Source organism: Corvus hawaiiensis, chromosome 1 (assembly GCF_020740725.1).
Source record: "Corvus hawaiiensis isolate bCorHaw1 chromosome 1, bCorHaw1.pri.cur, whole genome shotgun sequence".
NCBI classification, from domain to species: Eukaryota; Metazoa; Chordata; class Aves; order Passeriformes; family Corvidae; genus Corvus; species Corvus hawaiiensis.
In genome coordinates this window covers 23,271,620-23,296,737 of record NC_063213.1, presented here as the reverse complement: position 1 = coordinate 23,296,737, position 25,118 = coordinate 23,271,620, and the positions used below count along the sequence as shown (strand labels likewise).

Here is a 25,118-nt window from a genome sequence, read left to right as displayed (position 1 = left end):
TGTATGAGTCTGCTTCTGGACTATAGTGTGCCAGGCATCTACCAAAGCAGCTCTCTCACTCTCCTCCACAGCTGGACAGAGGAGAGAAAATTTAAAGAATTTAAATTGATGAGTTGAGATAAGGCCTGGGAGAGATCACTCACTAAATACTGTCAGGGCCAAAACAGGCTCGAATTAGAGATATGAAGTGAATTTATTACTAATAACATCAGAGCAGGATAATGAGAAGTAAAATAAAACAACACCTTTGCGGCACCTCTCTCTGCTTCCTAGCTCTACGTCCTTCCCCAGTGGGGCAGGGAGACAGGGAATGAGGGTTATGGTCAGTTCATCACCCGTGGTTTCTCCTGCTACACAGGGAGTAGTTCCGCTGCTCCACCATGGGGTCCCTCCCGCAGGAGACACTTCTCCATGAACTTCTCCTGTGTGAGTCCATCTCACAAGCAGCAACTCTGCCATGTGAGCCCATCCCACAGGCAACAGTCCTCCCCCAACTGCTGCAGCATGCGTCACTCTTCCATGGGGTGCAGTCCTTTAAAGACAGGCTGCTCCAGGGTGGGCTCCTCTCTCCACGGGCCTCCCACAGGGTCATATTCTCCTCTCAGGCATCCACCTGCTCTGGCGTGGGCTCCTCCACGAACTGTGGGTGGATCTCTGCATCCCCTTGGTCCTCCATGAACTGCAGGGGCACAGCTGCTTCACCATGATCTGCGCCACAGGCGGCAGGGTAATCTCAGCTCTGGTGCCTGGAGCACCTCCCTCCACTCCTTTGCCACAGACCTTCGTGTCTGCAGAGTTGTTCCCCTCACATATTCTTACTCTGCTCTTTTTTGGCCGCAATTATAGCTGCGCAATAACATGTTTTTCTTTCTTCTTAAATTTGTTACCACAGAAGCATTACCCCCATTTCTAATTGGCCCAGCCCTGACCAGTGGCACATACGTCTTTGGAGTTTTGCCAGGGGTTGGCTCTTCAGGACACGAAGAAAGCTGCTGGCAGCTCCTTGCAGAAGCCACCCCTGCTGCTCCCCTCCCACTACTGAAGCTTGGCCATGCAAATCCAGTACAATGCCAAATACTGTTGCAGCCTTCAGGGCATCAGAGCAGAAGCACACAGTAAAATACTACCAAATGTGCTAGTTATACAGAGTGATTCAAACTGAAAGGGAGTATGTTTAAATTATAGACATTAGAAAAAAGTCTTTACTGTGAGGGTGATGAGGCACTGAAACAGGTTGCCCAGAGAAGTTGTGGCTCCCCCATCCCTGGAAACGTTAAAGGCCAGGCTGGATGGAGCTGTGAGCAACTTGTTCTAGTGTGAGGTGTCCTGGCCTATGGCAGAGGTTGGAACTAGATGATCTTTAAGGTCCCTTCCAGCCCAAACCATTCTATGATTCTATGAGTACAACTCAGAAAGATGCTAAGTATAACCTTTATCCTACTGAATGCAGTATTGCCAGCCTGGATATTTTAGAACTAATGTCATACCCAGCCTTGGGAAAACAATAATCTGTGTGTGTGGCACTTGAGAGGTGTGATTTGCTTTGCTTCACATTTTTTCCTACTTGTGCATATTCTGTTAGTAGCAGCAGGCAGGTTTATAAAAATCATGACAACTTTTTAATTACATAAAAAACCTTGTTGATTAATAGCTTGGTTTTGAAGCTGATAAAGTAACTGGGGTTTTGTAAGCTAATTTGGTGTGAAAGACTATGTTTACTATTCTGTGTATGTGTAGCGTGTGTCTGGCACTTACTGTAGGTACTAGGAGGTTTTGCAGACTTCACACTTTCTTTAGAGACCTATGAGTCCACTGCATTGTGACTGATGAATGTCGATCTGCATTTTGGAAATGGTGTGCATATGATAATATTGGTATGTTGTCTTACAGAGGGTAACGAAGATTCTGTTAAAACACTGGAAACTCTTAATCAGAGGGTGAAGCGCCAAGAGAACTTGATACAAAGTTGTAAGGAGACTATTCAGTCACATAAGGAGCGCTGTGCCCAATTAACCAATGAGAAAGAGGCACTTCAAGAACAGTTAGAAGAGAGGCTTCAAGAACTGGAGAAAATGAAGGTATGGAAAATGCTCTTAGCTTTATGGGTAACTGTGAAAATATGGTAAGAACTCCAGTATTTCCGAAGTTTATTAATAGGGCAGACCATTAAACAAACTGTCCCTGTACTCTTTTGGAGATAAAGGTGCAAAACCCACCTGGAATTAATACACTGAGCAATTATTCTAGAGTGGTGAAGTAGCGTATGAAACCTTACTGTACAAATAACCATCAGAATGGTATCAGAAATAAGTAGTTGTGGGAAATTGGGATGAGAAAAAGACGGTCTTAGCACAGAAGACAGAAGGTAAAGTGAGAAAAGTGGAGCAGAGCTAAAACTTTAAGACATAGGGAACGAGGCATTAATTATATAAATTAACAGAAAAAAAAGAAAGGCAGAGCAGTGGAGATCACTATATGGTGAACACAAGTGCAATCCCAAAGCTAGTAAATTAATATTTTGCTCAATTTTCCTTTTAAGGCCATTAATGCTGAGTGTGGAGCATAAGTAAGGTGGCTAATAGTAATGAAACCTGAAAATGTGCTAAGTATAGCTATACTTAACTTTAGTTACAGAGATCAGATTCCCATCTCTGTCTTCATCTCTGAGCACTTAGCCTGGTTTGGAAAAGCTCTGAAAGACTTGAGTACTTTAAGGACATTTTCTAGAACAAGGCTAGTAACAATCATTTGTGTTGCATTGCTGAGATCCTCTTGTAAGCCAAGATGCACGTAACAGAGCAGAAATCTTAGACAGATTTCTTGTTTTACTTTAGCAACTCAGACCTTCATGTGTGGAGGGTCTAACAAAGCCTTCAGATCTCTGAATTGCTACAGAAGCCATAAGGCAGCCTACCTCTGGGAGATACAAAAATAATTTAAAACTGCCCACTTCAGTTTCCCTGGATTGTGTTCTGTGTTCTTCCTCCAAGGCATAGTACAGGGTAAGAGCCAAAGCTAAGCTGTTTGTCAACCAACTTGTGGTTGGGATCTTTTTTTAGGACCTTCACATGGCTGAGAAGACTAAACTGATTACGCAGCTACGTGATGCAAAGAATTTGATTGAACAGCTAGAACAAGACAAGGTAAACTGACACTTTACCGTGCCATAAATCAAGTCTCTCCTGATGGGAGAGAATTTGCTGAAAGTCCTTGCAAGGAGTTTCAAAGATAAACGGAGACTTTTTCTTTAGTTTCAATGCTTCCAGATAGTTGTTTATTAAGTCTTATCAGAGGAACAGAGCCACTAGTGTGACCCAGGTACAGCATAGAAGGAGGAAAAGTAGGAGTGAGACTAATTACCAAGATTTGCACAGCCTTTTAAAGATATTTTAACCAATAGTTACTAAAAACGTACATTATTTTCACTTTCTTACCAATTATTCAGTAACAGGACTAGGAACTGCGGAATTTTCTATCCAATCATTCCAAACCACTTTTACTGCAGAATATGGAGTAGTAGAAGAAGGAGAAGAAGGTTTAGAGAACAACAACAATCCTCCATTTTGATATTTTTTACTCTTATCTGTTTACTACAAAGAGAAGCCTAAAACCTCTAAAATTTTCACCCTGTGACAATCTTACATAGTAGTCTATCACCTAATTCACACCACTGTATTTTCTAGTTGTTGTCTGACTGTAGGTAATTTTTCCCAAGGTTTGAAGCTAAAACAGTGTTGTTCAGGGGGGTAAAAACCCCTAAAAAACAGGCAGAGAAATATTCTCAGCACTCTGGGTTCCTACAGTAAACGAAGCTGTAGGTTTTGAGGAAGATTGTTTAAAACACAAAGTATCTGTCTTCTTGGTATTAGAAGCTGGTTTTAGTGGTCTGATGGTTTGGTCTATGTTTCAATAAACAAATAATTTAAGCTGCTTGAGAATTTAATTGTATATATACCATAAAGTGTAAGTCTGTTAGGCTATACTTAATACTGCAACATGATATTATTTAGGATGAAGCAGATATATTGAATACACTACTTGATGCCAACTCTAAAACGAACAAAAAAGCTCCAAACACAAATGAAGATGAGATACATTTAAATTAATTTAAAAATAACCAGTGAAGTAACTGTACTTTCGATAGAAAATGAAGAGTTTCTCAGTTTTTAGCTCCTTAAAAGTTTTTTTAATCACGGTCTTGGTACCTGGAGTAACTTGTGGTGGTGTCATAAGCGACATGACTAACATTGTATGGCGTATTCTCAAAGGAGAAGTACACGCTCTACAATGCTTTTAGTTTGGGTTTGTTTACAGAATACGTTTCAAAGGAGAGTGTCTGTAGTAGAAGGAGGAAGTTTTTGGATGGTCCATGGTTGCTGGAGTTCTTTTCACCACTAGATAAATTCTGGATACTCTTAAAAATAATCCCTATTCTTACCTTCTTTTTGTTAGCATTTTCTGTTTTCTGACATAGAAAAATCCCATGATCTCTGCTCTTCTAGTAGCAGACTACAGTTTATTCCTGACAAGGATTGTGCCCTGGTTTGAAATTGTTTCAGGTATATGTCTTATTTATTTGCTAGCCTTTTATCACAAGAACCTTTTCCATAGGGCATGGTAATTGCGGAGACAAAGCGACAAATGCATGAAACATTGGAAATGAAGGAGGAGGAGGTAGCCCAACTGCGTGCTCGAATCAAACAAATAACTACAAAAGGCGAGGAATTAAAAGAACAGAAAGAAAAATCTGAAAGAGCTGGTAAGAAAATACATAGATTATTGGCTTTCACATTTATGTATCAGAAAGCTTGTGTGGTCTTTTTCAACAGTTGTTGTTTGGAATAGATATTAAGAAATGCTCTTTTTTCTATTCTACATATCACCCGTGCTACCATCATTACTAACTTCACTTCTGGACAGCAGAGTTTAGGGGTGTTTTTGACTGATTTTTCTGCTACCAATAAAACTGGAGTTAGGAAGGAAACTTCTGAAAGACAACTGTACTTCCCTGTTTGTAGGACAAAAGATTGATGGAGTCTTCTTCTGGTCTAACTTAAGAAGAGAAACTTGCAACTACCTATAAATTGTCATTATAATGCCCCAAGTAATTCTCACAGAAAACAAAGCAATGAGTGTATAAGAGTTTGTGAAGAAGTAAAAATGTTATAACCATAATAAGCATTTTATTTCAATAATTTTAATGGAAGCATTTCTGATTTAAGTGAAATCAGAAGCAGTGATGATTCCTTTTGCTTCAGGCTTGTAACAAGAGGAACATTTATGTAACTGTTACATGATGTAGTTTGCTTTTTATGGAAATTAGATTACATTATATGTGCTTGCAGTTCTCCTTTTGCTTGAAATGAAGTTAAACCATTGTTTTTTAAACAGTGAAATTGTTTTGTACTACATCAAAATTCTTTTAGAATAATTTAATTTGTTCTCATGGGCATGTAAAGAAGCTTTTGGCAGAAGCTCAGGTGTTACTTTGAATAAAATATTACACATTTTCTTTCTAAAAAGCAATGAGAAGTTCAAACATTACAGTTCATAGTGGTTTATTTTAAATCTATGTAGATTTAGATTAGAACTTGCAATTTTAAAGATTAATTTGGATAGATCATTCTGCTGTAATGCAGAAAAGCAGCTAGAACATCCATCTTGTGGAAGTAACAAACATTTTGATTAGGTGCCTTCCTCTCCTACCCTTTCAAGGTTGCACGTTTGCACTTAAGTTCTGGAAATTCATGCTTCAGAAGTCAGTCAGTCCTGCTAAAGTTGTATTTTGTTTGGTACTGGGGAGACAGGAAGCTCTTCATGATTAAGAAAAGAACCTGAGGAATCTTCTAGTACTTCTGTAGATAGGAAGTTATTGTCCTAGTGGTTTACAATACTGTTTTTTGAGGCAACAGAAACAATTATGAATTATTATTGTAGTATGTATAATGTAATGTATAATGTAGTAATGTAGTAAGCACACACTGCTTAATACAGTAATTTCTTCCAGTTTGCCTAGCCAGAAGCTGAAATGAGGTTAGAGATGATTCTGTAGACAACTGGAAAACTTTTTGCTGTAAAAACTTTTTGTTGTAATGAGAAGTAATTTAATTTGAATGAGTAATGTGTTGAGTACACTACACTTTTCTAGGGGGAGATTTGTGTGTTAAATGTGCTCTTTTTTAAACAAAACTTTTAAGTACTTTTGTTGACTTTACAGTGCATAAATATCAACTTTACCTTTGCATTTATTATAGTCTTTTAAGCATGCATATATGTGTGTTGGAACCCTTGGGAAATTAGTTAACACTGCTTTTAAGACAGAATTGTAAGGTGACCTGTATTAGATTTTTCTATTACATCCTTGGCTTAATACATTCCAAAGATGTTGTAATCTGCAATGTTAGTGTGGTTCAATACAGGTGAACTAAATTATTTGAGAAAACCGCCTTTCATACTGGGAAAGCCTGAAATTGCTTTTTAGGCCACAACCTTTGAGTTGTAATGGTTTTATGAATTGGGCAATTTCATGTATTTTAGGTCAACATTTAAAGTTCTGGTTTTTGGATAGTTAATGTGAGGTGACTTTCACAGAACCGCAGAATGGGTAAGGTTGGAAGGGACCACAGTGTGTCATCTGGTCCAACCTCCCTGCTCTACTTGGATCATCACAGACCACATGTCACAGAACTGCATCTACACTGTTAAATTCTAGACATCTTTTTCTGTATCATGGTTTGGTGAAGAATTTATTTCATGTAATGGAGTAGAAATGTTAATTTCATTTATGTTATAGCAAAATAAGGATAAGCATAATACACTTGAAATTTACTTTTGTAGTGCTGCTCAGAGACTAAAAAGTGGTATAGTTTTCCATGTCATCATGCCTACTTGCCTACTACATCTCTGGCATTTTTCTTTGTAAATCAGGACTTTAGTGAATTGCTCCAGTGTTTGATTTAATGTGAGTGCATTTTTGTGTAATGAAATAGTGAAAACGTATGTATGCTTATTTTTTGTTGTGTTGTGTAAACTGTAACTTGGTCTCCCAGATGAAGTTCTTTTATTTTTGTAGTTAGAGGTACATTATGTTGAAATCTCACAGAGCATCTTGTTTTTGTGCATCCACACATGCCAATAAGTGAATCATGGTGCCTTTCCCAAGCCTTGTATGAACAGGACTGGGGTAAGGGCTCTGGTCTTTTTACATCACACATTGGGTACTTGAACTGGGTTCTAAAAAGTAAATTCTGTGCTTCTCAGGCACTTCTACTTGAGGTAACTGCAACACGGGGTTTTTTTACTTCAGCAAAGATCTTTTTAGTATTTGTAAATTTCCAGGTAAACTTAAGTTTGTTTCTCCTGAGATTACCTAGCATAAGTACTTTATGACTTCCCAGGATGCGGAATACTGACTTATTTATAATCTAAGAGTAAAGTCTCTAGAAATCAAATCCGATTTGTAGGTAGCGTTTCTTTTGCAAGCTTAATTAACATATGCTTTGCACCTTTCTTCAGTGAGAAAAAAGGCTTGGACTGTGCATTTAAAATCCTGCCTAGATGCACAAATCAGCTATAGGAAATGATTTCAACCTTTTTTTTTTTTAAACCTTTTTTTTTTTTTAATTTGGACACGATGCCTGCTCTCAGCCCTCAGAAACTGAACGTGTAATCCCCTCCTTTGCCAGCCGGTTTAGAAAGCTGCTTTGCTTCCTTCACAATTTTTAGCACTAGGAGGCACTGTAGGCGAAGAGAAAAGGTGTGCAGCGCTGGCAGAGGAAGTGAGAAGGCTTTGCAGCGCACCTGGGTGTTACTCTGGCTGGGAGGGGCAAGGTGAAGGGAACCGAGATTGGTACTTTGGAGTGGCGTAGGTAACGTAGTCAACTCTCCAGCACACGTTTTATAAAATCCAGGTTTGGAAACCTTGCACTTCTTAAACTCTGCTCAGACTCATGTTTTGGGATTTACATACTGTGAAAAACGAGGTCCACTCTCCTGTGAGAATTTAAAGGGTTTAATATAAAGACAGTAAGAGACACATAAAATAAAGCAAAGAGGTAATGGCCGGGTACCTTGGCGCTCTGCCAAGAGCACACCTGATTCTCGATGTTAGTCCTTTTTATACCATTTTTACTGTCTGTTCTTTATGCGTATTCAAACTTTTCCAGGAGCTGTTCTGCACGGCCACTCCTTGATTCTGCCTTTTTAGAGCATGCGTATTCTTCTGCCTTGTGGTTTTATTTCTTTTGATTCTTGGGCTTGGGCTCGCTAGGTGAGAGTTGATAGTTGAGTGGGCCTCTTAATTCTCCAGACAGTCAGGGCTGATTGCAGCTTTGGGCCTCTTTGGCCCCCCGGGAAGAGCGGTGATAGCGGCTCTGGGGCCCCCTGGCCCCCCCATTCTCCGGGCGGAGCAGCCTTTGGGCCCCTTTGTTCACTGGACAAAGTGTTGATTAGCAGCTCCTTGGGCCTCATCCTCTCCTCCCTTGGAGGTTATCTTACTTGCTCACACTTGCTAATATTCTTGCTATAAAGAAAGAAAACTACATCCACACAGCAAAAGCATTTCTAACATTATATAATATCTACCTTAATACTTGTGAGAAGCCAATATTACAATATATGTTTATAACACATACTGCACAGGAGAGTTTCCAGTTTGTCTGTCTTTGTCACATGAATGGGGTTTTGCAGGACTCACCTGAGACTCTGTTGGTGTACTTGTTTTTATTTCTGATTTGCTAATGTGCCTTTGTAAGACTTCATTCAGCCAATACTTGGTTGAAAGACCTTCCCTGAACAAAGTTATCCAAGCTGGAGAAGAGTGCAGAGGCAGTGCCTTTACTCTCTGCATTCAGAATAGGTATATTTAAATAAAAACATGGACTTTATTTCATGCTTTTATACATGGTAGAATTAAAATCCCTCACAGATTAAAAATAAAAGTGATAATAGAGACCACATTCTGTCTGCTTAATGATAATTTAGCCCTCTGCTGGTTTGGAACTTGGTTGTGTCCAGCTACTCTAGAATTAACTACTTTGAATGAAAATACTTTGTTTTGCTTAAGGGCTAAATGTGCCTGAGATGCATATAATTTAACTTTTAGAGAGCTAAGTGTGTTTCTGTGAAGTATTGCTTCTTTGTGCTTTCATACCCTCTTTGGCTTTTTAACCATCAGCTTTTGTCTGTTTTTTGTAATGGCATCCTGCTTGTGGTCATGGTAATGCAGCTTTTGTACTGCATGTTGCTCAGCAATTCCGTATCAGTAGTCAATTCTTGTGTGAACCTGGATCTTCTCTTTGACTGATCTGTGGGCTAATGTATTCTCTTTCCTTTTGCAGAAGTAACATGTTTCTCAAATGAAAATAAGTACATGATGCTCAGAACAAGAACCAGAAAATGTGTATGGAAAAGTTTAATAACTTAATGTTCTACTTGCAGACTTTAATTTCAACCTGTACTTTGCAAAGGTCCATAGGGTGGGGGTTTTTTTGGTTCGATTTTTTTGTTTGCTTGTTCAGGTTTTTTTGTTTGTTTGTTTGTTTTTTGTTTTGGAAAAAGATCTCTATGATGCTGTAATCCTGAAGGACTTGGCCAGATTTACTTGGTCTGCTTTTGTTAGGACTGAGAGGAGCATCAGGGAAGTCACTAACATTCTCCAAACACAGTTCTGCAGGCTGTATTCCTAATCAAGTTGTACCCAGTGTGGCAAGGGGGCAGAACTTGAGTCCTGCAGAATGCAGGTGGCAAATGCTTTGATAGGCCTGTGAAGAACTGTGCAAAATAAGGAGCTATAAGCCTTGTGGATGTTTGTATTATATATTAGACTGTTTTCCTATTTAAAGTAATCTTGAGTGCTCTTAATTTTTTTAGTAGTTTTAGCATTTAAGCAGAGCCAGGAGTGGAAAAGTGGATACAGTGGTGTGCTTTGATATTGCCAGAGTCGATAACAACCCCATTTTGCCTTAAAGCATGATTGTTGCTGTGAGTAGTCAGCAAAAGGCTTCTTCAGAAAACAGAAGAAAATTCTGTAAAAGGTCAGAATTTGGGTGAATCCAGTTTTATGAAATTAAGTTACTTGAAAACATATTTGCAGCATTGCCTCAAAAGTATAGACTGTGGTTAAAATCTTCAGTTTTTAATGTTATTAAAAGATGTGGAATGGAAATTGTTACTCACTTCTCAAACACATGCCTGAATGTTATTAAAGATAATTTCAAAAAAGCAAAGATTTCAATAACTGCTGTGAATGCCTACTAACTAATGATGAATCAAAAAAACTGGGGATGTGTATGTCTATTATGATTTTCTTTTGGGGACAGAATTTATTGGAAAAAAACTTAGCATAACACTTCAAAAATTATTTTGTTCTGTTTCCTTGCAAAATAGAATCCAAGTAGTCCAGGGCATAGTAGAATAATATACTTTTAGGGGGTTGTGCTCTGATAAATTACAGTCTTGATATTGGCACTGTGATTTTGCGTTTTACAGAGGTGTTTTGCCAAAATTCTGTTATGCAAAGTATTAACCATATAGTAGAGTGTTCTGAGACGGAATTTTTCTAATATGCAGCAGGGCTTTTCCACATTCATGATTCATTCAGGAAACGAGATTTCCCTAATAGTGATTGAACTCTAGTCTTGTGTAATTCTATATAGATTCTGATGTCAGTTGTAGTGAGTTTTAGGGGTATTGAATAAATAAACGAGCTCACAATATTGGAATTTATTTGCTTTCTTTTTACATCTAAATTATCATCTGTGAAGTGAATAAAGCATGTTAGAATACTTCTCCTTAGCATGAGATGAAACTATGGAGTTATTGCTTCTATTTTGTAAATTAAAATGTGTTTCAGTGGATTTGTGAATCCTATGCAAGAATAAATAAATTTCAACACTGCAGCTTGAGTGTTCTTTTGAAACAACTTATAGCTATTCAAGTTTTCTGGGAGCATATCTTAACTTTTAATTTTTTTTTATTTTTACATTTTATTTGTGACATTAGAAGCGCAGGACAGTTTTCTTAACACTCAAATACTACATTGGTATTTAAATCTAAGTAGTGAGATTATGAAATTAGCAAAGCCATCTCTGTGGACTCCATGAAACACAGTTTAAAGAAACGATTCTCTAGGTTTTACAGTTTGAAATTACTCTTAGGTAAATAAAGTGCCTGGTATTATACATTGGTGTTCTATTCAGGAGAAACTTTTCATGACCCACTAATAACTGACTTGCATAGTAGTCATTCTTGGTTTATGTTTCTGTCTGCTTGTTTTAGTGTGAATTGCCTTTCCTTTGTGCAGCTGTTTTTCAATTCTTCAAAGTTATTCAGCACGTATAGGCAGAAGAGGAGTGTTAATAGTTCATTCATTAATATGGTTTATGCATTTTATAGTGATTTTAGGCAAAGAAATATAAGCTACAGGATGTACTGGAAAAAATTCACATCTATTTGTCAGTTCTCTTTCCTTTCTAGATAATAAACATGTGAATGCTTGATGGATTCCTAAGTTCGTTCTTGTTATTTGTGAAATTCTATCAAAATACATAGATATTTCTCAATTATTATATACTTTTTTTTTCTTGGCAGCTTTTGAAGAGCTTGAGAAGGCTCTAAGTATTGCCCAAAAGACAGAGGAAGCCCGGAAAAAACTGCAGACAGAAATGGATGAAAAAATTAAAGCAGTAGAAAAGGCAAGTGAAGAAGAGAGAGTAAATCTTCAGTGGGAATTAACCAGAGTGAAACAAGAGGTGGTAGAGATTATGAAGGTAAAAACTTTATTATGGTTAAGCTATAGTTGTAAAATACATCAGTATGGCAGAACTCTGTTATAAAGCTTTTGCTATTTAATAAAATCTATAAAAATATTTTCTGTGATTAAAGATTTACTTAATGCAAAATAGAAAACTCCTCATAGATTTTTTTCTTCCAGCAATTTAAATCAGTTCATTAGTGGCATGTAAAAATAAATAATATTACTGCTTGCTTCACAGTATTTAATAAAATTATTTATTAAAAGTATACTTGAGACTTTAAACAGAGTCAAGAAGAAGAGATTAATGGCAGGAAGCTCACACATCTCCACCAGGATCTTGGTTTTTAATCACTTTTTTAAGTTTAGTTTTTAATCATTATCCTAGCTGAGTATGTGTAAATGTTTAAGAACTTGTTGCCATATTGTTTGCTGGTTAAAAGTTTCTATAATTTGCTTCACCTGGTGTATTCAGGTAGGAATTGCTGGACTACTTCACATGCTTTGCAAAGCTGTAAATTTGAACACCCTTAAGTTACAGTTCTTGTGTTGACATTTATAATGGTATTTATTTTTCTAAGAGAACACACTGATGCTTTAAGGGGATGACTGACATGCTTTACATTATTCTTAAATAAAGCACGTATGTAGGTTGTACATAACTGTCGACATAGAGTATCACCACTTGACTTTCTGGCTCACGAAATAAAAGTACTGGGAAAGCTACAAAAAAGTTCCTTTTCCAATGTATTATTACGTTTGAACTGAAAACACTAAGTTGCCTTGGTAGAAGAATCTTTAGAAAATGTGGTGTTTCCTCTAGTAAAACTATGAAAGACTTGAGAAAGAAGATGGATAACTTCAAGCTTGAAAATAAGAACTGTTAGGGCTTAATATTAAGCACTCCAAGTGATCATTACTTATTCAAAGGGAGAGAAGAGATGGTTCCAGTTTCTTCTCTCTGTTGCACTGCTTTCTTACTAAGAAAAAATAAAAAGTGTTAGTTAATATTTTGAAATATTAAGTCAGTTTTTTCTGACTTTAATTCACAGAAGTCTTCAGAAGAACAAGTTGCTGAACTAGAAAAAATCCATCAAAAAGAGCTGGCTACCAAAGATCAGGAGCTAAATGAGAGATTACAGGCTCAAGAAAAGGTGTTCCAGGAGAAGATGAAGGCAGCTCTTGTATGTAAACCTAAAATGCATAGAAGGACTTTAAGTGTGTGTTGGGATTAGCAGTCTTGGGTTAACACTGTTCCACAGTGAGAGTCCTTCTGTGCTCAGAGATAGGAGTGCTCTCCAAAAGTCAAATACCTCAGAGACTTCAGCAACATGAAAAGAAAGTAGCTGCAATGATCCAGACTGAATAATGATAACTTATCACTATCAATGCTCAGTAACAACTGTATCTTGTGGAAACTATTTGTTTTTTTGAAATTGTTTTTTAATACCTTCCTATGGATCATTGGCAATCAGCCCCAGCAACTAGAATAAAAGAAGTAGAAAAAATTAGGCTGTTTTAAAAGTGTTCGTATAGTTATGTCTAGTTGTGTTGTGTTATGTGAATGGGGTTAACTATTCATAGTGTTTGACCTCAGAAAAAGAATTTTATTCAAGATCAGACTGGGAAGAATTCTTGGAATTCTTTGCGCTTTTTCATGAACTGTAATCCACTATAGATAATCATGTAATTTTGCCTAAATAATGGATATATATGTAACATATGTGTATATATTGTCTATATTTATCTGTTTCAAATAATCAATTGGTTTTTGTGCCCCTCCGTGATGGATAGTGACTAGGACTGAGGGTCTTGGACAGTCCTGTCCCGACTATATTTTTCTACCTGTTTTGCAGGTTATTTCCTTAATTATAAGAAACAGAAGCTTAAAAATATATTAGCAGTGGAATCAAGGGAGAACAGAATTTATTCCTCTAAGATGTTATTTTCAATTAATAATGGTAAACAAACGAAAATGGAAGGCTTGATTGCATTACGTTTCTCATGCAAAGACAAATGCTTTCCAAAAAAAAAAAAAGGAAGTGATTTATTACAATTGTATTTTCACAGATCAAATACAAACTCCATGTGTTTTTGTGTAGAAAATAAAGATGAATAGTGTATGACTCCTATTAACTCACTTTAAAATACCCTATCATAATGTTCTTGAAAGTGGGATGATTATATTTATAGTTTATTGTTTAGTTGTACTTCTTCATGCAGGAAAAAAATCAGAGCAAGTGCTTAAAAGCCCTTCAAGAGCAAGAGCAGCAACAAACCCTAGCCTTAGAAGAATTAGAGCTGCAGAAGAAAGCCATACAGTCTGAGTGTGACAAGAAAGTTCAGAAGATGCATCAAGAAGTAGAGACTTGTAGAACTGTGAGTAAAGATTTCAAAAGACTTAAGCATTTACAAGTTGTCCTTTAAGTATGTGTTTAACTGTGGCAAGTTTACAAATGGTGATTTCTTGTGATTGGGTCTTGTGGGATTAAAGTGACAAAAGTTTAGTGTATTGCCATGCTATTCTGCAGCCCCTAGTTTTTTATAAGATTAGGTGGCAAAATATAGAAATACATTCACTTTATAGCATGGTGTGGGATATGAATTTGTATCCATCTACTTAATTTTTAGGTATGTTATACAGAGGAGTTAAATTTCAGGCTGTTTAATTTCTGGGTACTGCTACCTTACAAATGCTTATAAGGATACTTTAGTAAGTGTTACAAATGAGTGTTCGAGATTGCTTAAAAAAATCAGCAGCAAGGGTATCAGTAAAAGCTAGATTTAATATTAAGTGAGAGCACAACAAAATTCGTTGGCAAGATTCACTCTACTACTTACAGGACAGTAAGGAAAAACAAGGAACAGCAAAACCAAACAAAATCCAGGCAATCAAACAGAAATGAACCAAGAACTGTCTAGGGTGTGTGGGGGTATGTGTGTGTGTGTGTTTAGGTGCGTGTAACAAAAAGACAGTGAGGGCAAAGATAAAAGGGAATACAGCCTAAAAGTTTAACAGCACTCAAACTTAAGAGTACTTTAACTTAAATTATGCCTTAAACCTAACAATTTAATAAAGAAGTAGCACTTACCTTATACCTAACTCGGTTTACAACTTAACCGTAACAATTTAGCAGAGAAATAACATTTAACAGCATTTAACCTAACCTGTAAGTTAAACTTAGCAACTTAGCAAAGAACAACACTTAGCAGCATTCCACTTAAGTTGTGACTTAACCTTACTTACAGGTCTAGCTTACTTACATATCTAAGATACTTAAACATCTAAGAAAGCAGTATTTCTCCCCGCTTTGCTATAGCATATGTGCACGTGCATGCACACAGACATAAAGAGTTAGTGCAAGCAAGGTACCTGTGAAAAACTCCCCTCGAAGGTAAGTGAAATACTTACCTCAGATGCCTTTGCATCTCCCCAGTGGGTGAAGGGTTGAGTATCAAGGAGTGAATTGGTCCAGGATTTGCCGTTGTTTGTCAGTCCTCTGAGTACAAAAAACTTGAGCGTTCACTAGCTCTGGGAGGTGTCCCACTCAGAGGGAGATTGTTTGTCACAGCTTGCTGCAGTCCAGGAGAGCTCAAAGGGTCTCATTTTGGACCGCTGTTCACAGGGTCGCTAGAGAGTGGGCTTTAGTCATAACAATGTTCCATCCTGGCCACAGTTTGGTTTGGCACTTTCTTTGAAAGTGTGAGAGCAGGTATGTTATGCCATTCAGGCAAGAAAAGTAGTTTCCAGTGCTATTCATAAGGAAAACACGAGCTTATTAGCAGCAGTTTCTGGGAGTAGACAGTGTTTCTGATAAGCTTGGGAAGAGCTGAGTCCAGGTGCTGTTTTTTCAAGGCTTAGGCCTAATGAGCATTTCTCAGATCTCAGTGTGGCCTGAAAAGGAGGGAGGAATGCACCACCCAGTAAGCAAAAAGATTTGCTTAAATTTTTGAAGTGTCCTTTGCTTTGTGTAATGAGTAACATTGTATTATCTGCTAAGGCAAGTTTGTACATTATTCCACCACTCCCAGATATTAGTTTGGAATTTTTGCCCATAGAAGCATCAAAGCTTTTCAGCAGCATTTCCATGGGAGGTAGAATTATTGATAAATCAGTAAGCAGGTACAAAACTTCATAATACTATTCCTAAATTCCCTATATCTTTCATCCTGTATGTTGGTACTTTACTTTAGGAAGAAAATGCGAACATATCTCTCATAAATATCACGACTTACTTTATTTGAATTAGTTACATTATTTTCAAGTTTTTGTGTTTATTTTCACTGCAGTGAAATAGAAAGTTTTTTACTAAATAACTAACTCTCCATAATGGAAGCAAAGGTGAGAACAAACCAGATGAATAAAAGGCTTATAGAAGAAGCTGACATTCACTAAAAATAATGGAATAAGTGACCTGTAGTTATGTGAACCTGGTAAGATTTTAAAAAAATTAATCAAATTGTTACCTTTTGAATATTCATATTCTTTTAAAACTTTATTCTAACAGAGGATTCTTGAACTGGAAAGCTCTCTTGCAAAGTATTCGCAAGATGACAGAAAGCAGTCAGAGGAATTAAGTACTCTCATAGAGTCTGAAAAAAAACAGCACAGTAAGGAAATCAGTGATATGGTTGAAAAACACAATAAAGAACTGGAGAATGTGAAACAGCAGCAAGAAAAGCTTTGGACAGAAAAACTTGAAATTTTAAAGCAACAACAAATAACTGAAATAGAAAAAATAAGAGAAAAGCAACAACAAGAGATACATACCATTTTGGAAGAGAAAGAAACAGTTTTCTGTGCACACATAGAAGAGATGAATGAAAAAACATTAGAAAAACTTGACGTGAAACAAACAGAATTAGAAGCACTGTCTTCTGAGCTATCAGAAGCACTAAAAGTTCGTCATGATTTAGAACAAGAGCTCTCAGAATTGAATAGTAAAGTGTGTGAAGCAAAGCAAGAACTGAAAGGAGAATTGGAAGAAGAGAGGAAACGGCACAGTGAAGTGATTGAAGCAATGTTAAAAGAGCATGAAATGTCTATTCAAGATGTTGAGAAGGTACTCAAAGAGGAACTCAACAAACTCAAGCAGTCACTGGAGGAGAAAGACAGACATTTGGAGGAGTTAAAAGCACGTGAACGGAAACTAAAGGAATCTGCAGAAAGATCTGAAGCTGAACTTGTCCAAGTGTCTGCAAAGCTAGAGGAGCAAAGCAGTGAAAATACACAGAAAGTAACCACTCTAACACAACAATATGAATGTCAGCTGAAGGATCTCCAAAGAAAGGCTGATGAGACGAAGAGAAGTCTGACTGAGAAGGAAAATGAAATTGAGCACATGAAGAAGTTACAGAACAAGCAAGTGGAAGGGCTTAAACAGAAACTGTTAGCTGCAGAGGAGAGGATTAGTGCTTTACAAGGAGAGTATGAAAGTAAACTGAAATATCAGGAGAAGAAAGTGGAGAAAATGGAACAGAAATCAAAAGATATGCAGGAAACTTTCAAAAATAAACTTGCTGAGCAGGAAGCTAAACTTAAAAAAGAGCTTGAAAACAAGCAGTTGGAATTCAGTCAGAAAGAGAGTGAATTCAATACTAAAATTTTGGAAATGGCACATGCCAGCTCATCTGGAATCAATGATGCAGTGTCAAAACTGGAATCTAATCAGAAAGAGCAGCTAGACAGTCTTGCTGAGGATTACAGGCAGAAATTGGAAGATGTAATCCAAAGTTGGGAAAAGAAACTTAATCAGCAGATTGAAGAGCTCAGGAAAGAACATGATATGGAGCTGCAAGAGAAAGAGCAGGAAGTTGGAGATCTGAAACAAAAGCTTTTAATTTTCAGTGCTGAAAAGGAGGACTCCAGAACAGAAGTAACCCAACTGAAGGAAGAACAAGTGAGAAGGGAGGCATGCTTGAAGGATTTGCAAGAACAGCTAAGGCAGTCAGTGGCTAAGGTGAATGCTTTGTCAGATAAGGAAAGTGACCTGAAAACACAGTTGAAAAAATTGGAAAGTGAACTTAAACAGTCCCTGAAAGAACAGACAGGACTTCAGGAACAGCTCAGTAAACAGAAAGCAGTTGAAGAGAAGGACAAAGCCGCAATCACTGAGCTGGCTGATACACTAAGAACCCTTGAAGAGAAACTCCAAACTGTGCAATCTTCTCAGTATAAAGATCATGAAAATTATGAGAAAAAAATAGAGGCAATTCGGCTAAAAGAAGCTGAGTTTAAAAGGTTGTCAGGAGTACTTACAACCCAGTTAGATGCTTGGAAGAATGCTGAAGCTTCATTGCATACTAAAGGCAATGAATTAATTGAAAAATGTAATGAAAAAATTGGCATAATAACATGTAAAATTGCAGACTGTGAACACCGAACTGCAAAAGTTAAAGAAGCAATATTAATCAAAACAAGGAAGATAACTGTACTAGAAGCTCAACTTAGAGAAATAACAGAGCATCATTCTGCTGCTACTACTTCTTTGCAAAAGTCAATGCTAGAGCTGCAAGAGAAGGACAATTTAATTATATCCATGAGAGCTGACATTGAAGGACTTGTAACAGAAAAGGAACAATTGCAAACAGAGGGAGGGCATCAGCAGCAAGCAGCATCAGAGAAAGAAACTTGCATAACACAGCTGAGGAAAGAGTTGTCTGAAAATATCAATGCTGTCACATCAATGAGGAAAGAACTCCAGGAAAAGCAATCTGAAGTGTCTGCTCTCAACAAAACAGTTAATGATCTTAATGTTAGACTTGAAAGCACAGTAAGTTTAACAGAGAAGGAAGCAGCCATATCTCTGCTAAGCAAACAACATCAAGAGGATCGGTTGCAGTTGTTAAATCAAGTAGAAGAGTTATCATCCAGAGTTGAGATGCTGAGTCAAGAAAAAGCATCAGCTCTTGATCAGATAGATCATTGCACAGCCCAGCTGTCAGAGTGGAAGATGAAAGCACAAACCAGGTTTACACAAAATCATGATACTATCAAAGATTTGCAGAGCAAACTTGAATTAAGCAATATTGAAGCTAATAAAAAAGATGAAGAGCTAAATAAACTGAAGGAACAGCTGGCTAAACAAAGCAGGAATCTTGATAGTTTAAAAAGTGAATTGGAACAAAAGCAGAACAGGAGGGAAAAGGAAGAAAGTGAGTTAACCTCAAAGTTAAAAAAACAAGCAGCAAAAATTGCTGAACTAGAAAAAGACATTGCTCAGAAAACTATAGAAAATGATTCCTTGGTGGAGGAACTTAAAAAGTCTAATGAACAAAAAGACACAGAGAAAAAAGAGATAGCTCGGCAACTCCATCAGGCAGAGAAGGTGGCTTTTGAAAAGGAAAATAGATTTAAGAAGGCTGAAGAAAAAGTGCTTAATCTTGAGAAGCAAATAGGTTCACTGAAAGCTGATTTTGAAGCAAAGGAGAAGGAATTTGATCAAATTAAGTCAGTGATACTTAAAAGGAAAGAGGAAGAACTGAAAGAATTAGAAGAGAGACTGAATGCAGAGAACAGCACTAAGCTGGCTGATCTGAAAAAGAAGGCAGAGCAAAAAATAGGTTCTATTAGAAAGCAGTTACTGTCTCAGATGGAAGAAAAGAAACAGCAATTTAAGCAAGATAGAGAGGATCAGTTAAGAGAGCTGGAGCAGAAAGTGCAGGAGAGAGAAGCCAAAATTGAGACCTTAGAAAAAAAAATTAGGTCAACAAGAGATTGCGCAGAATTAGAGAAAGAAATGCTAGAAAAAGTAGACAGTGTAAAAGCTGCTGTAGAACAAGAGAAAAATAACTTACTTGAGAATGTCCAACAGACATACAAAGAGAAAATGCAGGTGTTACAGAGGAGCTTAACCGAAAAAGATGCATTATTACAGAAGTATGAGAAGGAACAACGAGAGAGTAATGACTCTCATCTAGAATTGCAAAACAAACAGAAAGAACTCCTTAAAAAACTAGAATGTGTTGAGAAGAGCCATCAGGAAGAGCAGGTTAGGACCAAAAGTCTCAGGAAAGAACTTGAGGAACAAACAAAAAAATATTCATTGTTAGCGGATGAGCATGCTTGTTGTGGTGGTGTTTTAGCAAGCAGTAGGGAAGAACTGAAAGTTAAAGAACAAAAACATCTTGATATGGAGAGTATAATTGGAGATCTCCAGAAAAAAATGCAGGAAAAGGAGGAACTCAGTCAGTCTTTAGAACAGAAGATAAAGGAGTTAGAAAATAATATAGTGAAGAAAAATGAAGTGCGTAAGATTGAGATGGAAGATAGGAGTTTAAGATACGAAGAAAAGCTAAAATGTCTACAGCAACAGTTGGATGAAAGAAATTACAGTCTTAAAGCTTTTGAGGAAAATGCTGAAGAAAAGGCTAGGTCTGTTTTGGAGCTGCAGAAGTTACTAGTTGATATGCAGAACCAGCAGAAGGACTTACAGACTAAACTGGAAGAGACTGAAGGGGAGAAACAGAAACTACGCAAAGAAGTTAATAAACTTCAAAAAGACATACGTACTCTGCGAAAGGAACATCAGCAAGAGCTTGATATAGTAAAGAAGGAGTCCTTAGAAGAAATGGAGCAGAAAATCAGGTAAATTCTTTGTTCCTGTTTGTGTTACCAGTTCTGTATTTTATCTCTAGTCACTAAAACCTCAAGAATACTTTTCTAAAGCTCAGTTTGTAACAAGGAAATAATGACTGATACTTTTCTTTAATTTTTCTAAATAGACTTAGAGAAATAGCAAGAAAAGAGGTTTGAGTTTTGGCAAAGTAATACCATTTCTGATCTGTTTCAGTGATGGTCATTTTCAACATTGTCAAAGCGTATAATATGATTCTATTTTTCTCAAACAGGAAATGAAGTTTATTAAAACTTAGTACTGAGAGCTTCATGTTCAGATGGTATCAATAGTTGTTCATACGTACTGCACAAAATGCGGTGTACTGCTCAGCACTCTTAAAAGTTTCTCAAGCAATTCTAAAAATTCTGCTTTTCATGGCACATTCTTTTCCTCCAGTTCTTCAATTTCCTCAACAAAAACTCCGCATCTTTGAAAGGGTTCAATTCTGGTTTGTTTTTAAATGAAACACCTATGCCTACCTGGTGAATTAGATAGGAGAGGAAGAAAAAGCCTCCCTGAATCTCACAGAATTCTCATAATTCAAAACCATCTCATTTTAAAACAGTTTTGGAGAAATTCCCACATCTCTTGCCTTGCCTGGTGTTTTTGCACACTCTTTAAACGTTACATTTCTTTGCTGTATGTTCTGACATTTTTGTACAGATGTGAACAGGAAGACATTGAGTTAAAGCACAACTCCACCTTAAAGCAGTTAATAAGAGAGTTCAATACTCAGCTGGCTCAAAAAGAGAGAGAATTGGAAACAGCAGTAAAAGAGACAATCAGTAAGTGAAATACTAATATAACCATAATCAGTAAAATAGTCAGAAAACCTAATCTTCAGTTATTGTTGTTTTGGGGAGGGGATTTTACCTGGGACTATGATAAACACAACATGTGTTTTATGAATGTCTAGAGTACTTAAAGGAAGAACTTCTCTTGCTTAGGAAATAACTTAAATATTAATTGTAGTACAATTAGGAAAATGCATATGTAGCTATTCTGCAGGATGGATCTTTGATCTAGCACTCTTTACATCTGCCATGGCAAGAGTTACCTATAATAGCCATAGGTACCTATCTTTCTGTCATACGTAGAAAAGAAATTGAGAATAAAGTTTTGAAGGTGAAAGTGCATTGGTAAGTTTCCATTGTAATGCTACTTTGTCTTCAGTAGTACAAACTTTAATATTCCATTGTTGAATATATGGCATCTGGAGAGTGCCTTTTAGAGAAACTTAGATCCATCTGAGAATCAGAATTGCATTTTCTTAGCTGTGTCTTGCAGACTTCATTTACTAACCACTAGCAGGTACCGAGTATGACGTCTGATTGTAACACAATGTGGTTATAACTAGAGCACAACATATTTCATCTGCTCTGTGTGTCTTTTGCCACCATAGTGTAAGTTGGAGATTAGAGAAGTGAGAAAAAGGTGTGTTTTGATTCCAGTTCCTGGAAGTATACCTACAGGTGAGGAGTTTCTGAAGATTTGCAAAAGTTTCAATCACATCTCTCAATAGAATAGGAGATAGAATTAGCTGTTAAATATTGGTTGTCATCTTCTAGAAACTAGTTCCAGCACCAGGTAGAAAAAATTGCTCCAAACTGCAGACAACAAATTTCATACATGTTAGGATCAAGGAACATAATAGTAACTGACAGTGTGGAAAAATGAATTTTCCTGGCAAGTTTTCCTTACAGTTACTTTGAAACATTTTTAAAATACTGTTATGACATAATTTAAAAAAAAAATCTTTTTTTAATACTGCATTTTTTTTATAGGTAAAGCCCAGGAGGTAGAAAATGAATTGATAGAAAATCATCACATAGAGACAACACAGTTGCATAAAAAAATTGCCGAAAAAGATGATGATCTAAAAAGAACTGTGAAAAAATACGAAGAAATCCTTGAGGTATCTTTTTGAAAAGATATGACTACATAAATTTCAAAATAACTCTTCTTTGATTGCATATCTAGACAGAAAAACTGAAGTTCTTATATCCTTGAGCAGTTTGTGTGCAGATTGGAATGAGAAAACTGAATGACATTTAAGCTTTTACTACAGTTGTGGTGGTGGTGGTGTATTTGCTCCTTATAAGGATTTAAATACAATGTTTATGGGGCAGTCTCACTCTCTATCTCCTTCCTCTGATGCCCTGCTGAGATTGGTGCCATAGCCCTTAAAGTAAGGTTCTGTTCCATGAAGTCTGTTTGCATACTTTTTATGCTAGTAAAGGTTTCTTTTTTTTTTTTTTTTTGCTTGTAATGAACAGTTTTTCTGCATTATATTTGCAGATAGACATAATTTTGCTCTAGTGGCATTTTAACCAGAAGTTACCAGCCAGTTTAAGGATACTTCACCAAGGATGCCTCCTGTTTTATACAAGTAAATTATTCCAGTCCTGCCTGTATGGCTCAAAAAGGCTAAATGGTTTTCAGCGCTAGACTGTACATCATATTGGAATGCAGGCTTTAACTTTGCTAATCCTAGTCCGCTTTACACAAACAGTGTAATAAAAGAGACCATTCCATGAATAGAGCCAGCGGTAATAGATGTAAGTGGGCTGTTCGTTTGTGATCAGTTACCAGTCCAAAGATCTATGTGCTTAACATTACTGCGTGCTTCCTACTAAAATTTTCAGACATGTAGGCAGGCTGTTGTGTTTCAATCTGATTTTTGAATTTCTAGCAGGTTGAACAGCATTAGCAGGGTTTTACATTTAGAGTCCCTTTCTTTTGTTTCCTAATTTAGAAAAGTTTTTTGATATAAAAAAAAAAAGGTTGTTTTTTTGGAGTTTGTGGGGGGGTTTTTTGTTAGTATTTTGGGGGTTTTTTGGTTTTGGTTTATTTTGTGGGGTTTGTTGTTTGTTTGTGGTTTTTTTTTTGTTTCATAGGGGTTTTTTTTTGTACAATAGGTCTAAATACTGCATTTCTGGAGAATTTAAATTTCTCTTACCTCAGTGTGCAGTGTGTTGCCACTCATGTCCTTATTTTATAGGCCCAGATAGGTATGTGATTTGAAGTCGAGCTGGTCTAATTCCTCTGTGTTTTCTGCTACTTTCATCCTTAGTGTCAGAAACAAGCATGCTGTAGCCATTGTATGATCTTGAAGGTTTAGGCTAATTTGACTTATGTGCAATTGGAGGACATGAACTATGTCATTTTTTGCATCTCACTGATGATGGCAATGACAGTTGCCTGGAACTGCAATAAACTGCAGTTTGATATTTTAAATTACAGAATACATAGGTATTCTGTATATCTATCTTCTATAGGTGTATGTATGAGTGTTTTGTTTTTGTTGTTTCAGGGAATTTAAAAAAAAATTAGAGGTTTTTTTTCCTTTGTTCCTGAAAGAAGTATTGCAAGCATCTGAAAAGTTGAGGAATATTTTTATTAAGTTAAATGTATGTCATGTTCATTGACATCTCTGATAGAAATAGGAACATATACATCACCAGATTTAGCCTAAAGTTACCAGTTATTACTCCACTTATACTTGACTTGGCTCATGATATGTTTGAGAAATTTCACATTGTGCAGAGAAGTTTGTCTCAAATGGTAAGAAGATGAAGCAAAAATAAAGCCAAATGCAAGAATGAATCTTTCTCATATAACTTTGTTGCTCTCTGTTGCATTTTAAACATGGTTGATGCTAAAAATTGTCTAACTTGATTTGAGTATTTATCCTCAAAGACAAGCAGGAATCATTCAGTCAAACTTCATATGATTTACTTGTGAAGTGCTCCACTTTTGCTTTATGTGTTGTTTTCTTTCATGAAAACTTTCATCACATAAGATTTCATGAAAATCTCCTTAATTGAAAGATTTTTAAATCAGCATAGCCTCTAATTTGGGAGCTAAGTATTTTTTCTTCAACTGAAGTATATAATTAGAGAAAAATTGAATGCTGTTTTCCAGCTAGTTTATTTTAAGCCTAACTATGAGCTAAAAATAAAATACCGAACTTCATTTATGTATCCTTTCATTTGTTGTAATGCCTTCCATATGAGTACAGGATAGGCTTTCTGATTAAGATTTGGAAAATTAAAACTTTTTTAAAGTCTTAGTCTATAAGTGTAATTAAATCCCAATAGCATGTAGTTTATTTTCAGAGTGTGCCAGGTGTTATATAGAACAATAAGTTCTTACTGTAAATACAGATCACTGGCATGTTGGAACCCCACTTGATAGCTAATAATTTCAAATTTAAAATAATATTATCTCTTCAGGGGGTCATCCTAATACTTTTCACAGGTATGTCCTTTTTACAGAAGTGTCATTCATCATTTTGAGTTTATTTTCAGCCTTTCAAGTACCTTTTATAACTAAGAATGATATGCATTCAATTGTGATTTGTTTAATTAAACAGTTATGTACAAATTGTAAAATTTTAGATTCTTGGTGGACAAAAAAATAAAAAATATCTGCAAAAACCAAAACAACAACCACCACTATCCCTGAATATGCCAGGTATTGAGAATTTTTGACCTGGGGAGTATAACCATCTATTAAAAAAAAAATCTTAGAAACAATTAATTGTTGATGCACTTCTGAGGGCATAGAAAAATCATCTGAGTGAATAGAAGCTACCATTGTTTGGAGGTCATGATGTTTGAGCCAGGTTTTCCTTGAGGATGGATATTCTTAAAACTTTAAAAATTTGAGGCTGTAAAAATTGCTCAGGTACTGCATCTTCTCATTTTCTGTGGGTACATTTACTTCATTTCTTTTTGGTGATGCTT

General features: G+C 36.5%; 1 protein-coding gene across 9 annotated transcripts in view; it reads left to right on the top strand.

Moving 5' to 3' along the window:
- GOLGA4 (golgin A4) overlaps nucleotides 1–25,118 on the top strand; it is a 76,171-nt gene that overhangs the window by 32,757 nt on the left and 18,296 nt on the right. For 7 of the 9 annotated variants that reach the window (XM_048296283.1, XM_048296274.1, XM_048296259.1 and 4 more), the window contains 9 exons: nucleotides 1,891–2,078; nucleotides 3,060–3,143; nucleotides 4,612–4,759; nucleotides 11,590–11,768; nucleotides 12,805–12,936; nucleotides 13,976–14,131; nucleotides 16,261–20,339; nucleotides 21,034–21,155; nucleotides 22,155–22,285. In XM_048296283.1, coding sequence (XP_048152240.1) covers nucleotides 1,891–2,078; nucleotides 3,060–3,143; nucleotides 4,612–4,759; nucleotides 11,590–11,768; nucleotides 12,805–12,936; nucleotides 13,976–14,131; nucleotides 16,261–20,339; nucleotides 21,034–21,155; nucleotides 22,155–22,285 — 5,219 coding nt within the window. The remainder of the gene's footprint in view (nucleotides 1–1,890; nucleotides 2,079–3,059; nucleotides 3,144–4,611; nucleotides 4,760–11,589; nucleotides 11,769–12,804; nucleotides 12,937–13,975; nucleotides 14,132–16,260; nucleotides 20,340–21,033; nucleotides 21,156–22,154; nucleotides 22,286–25,118) is intronic. The other 2 variants (XM_048296277.1, XM_048296278.1) reach the window with 2 other exon arrangements.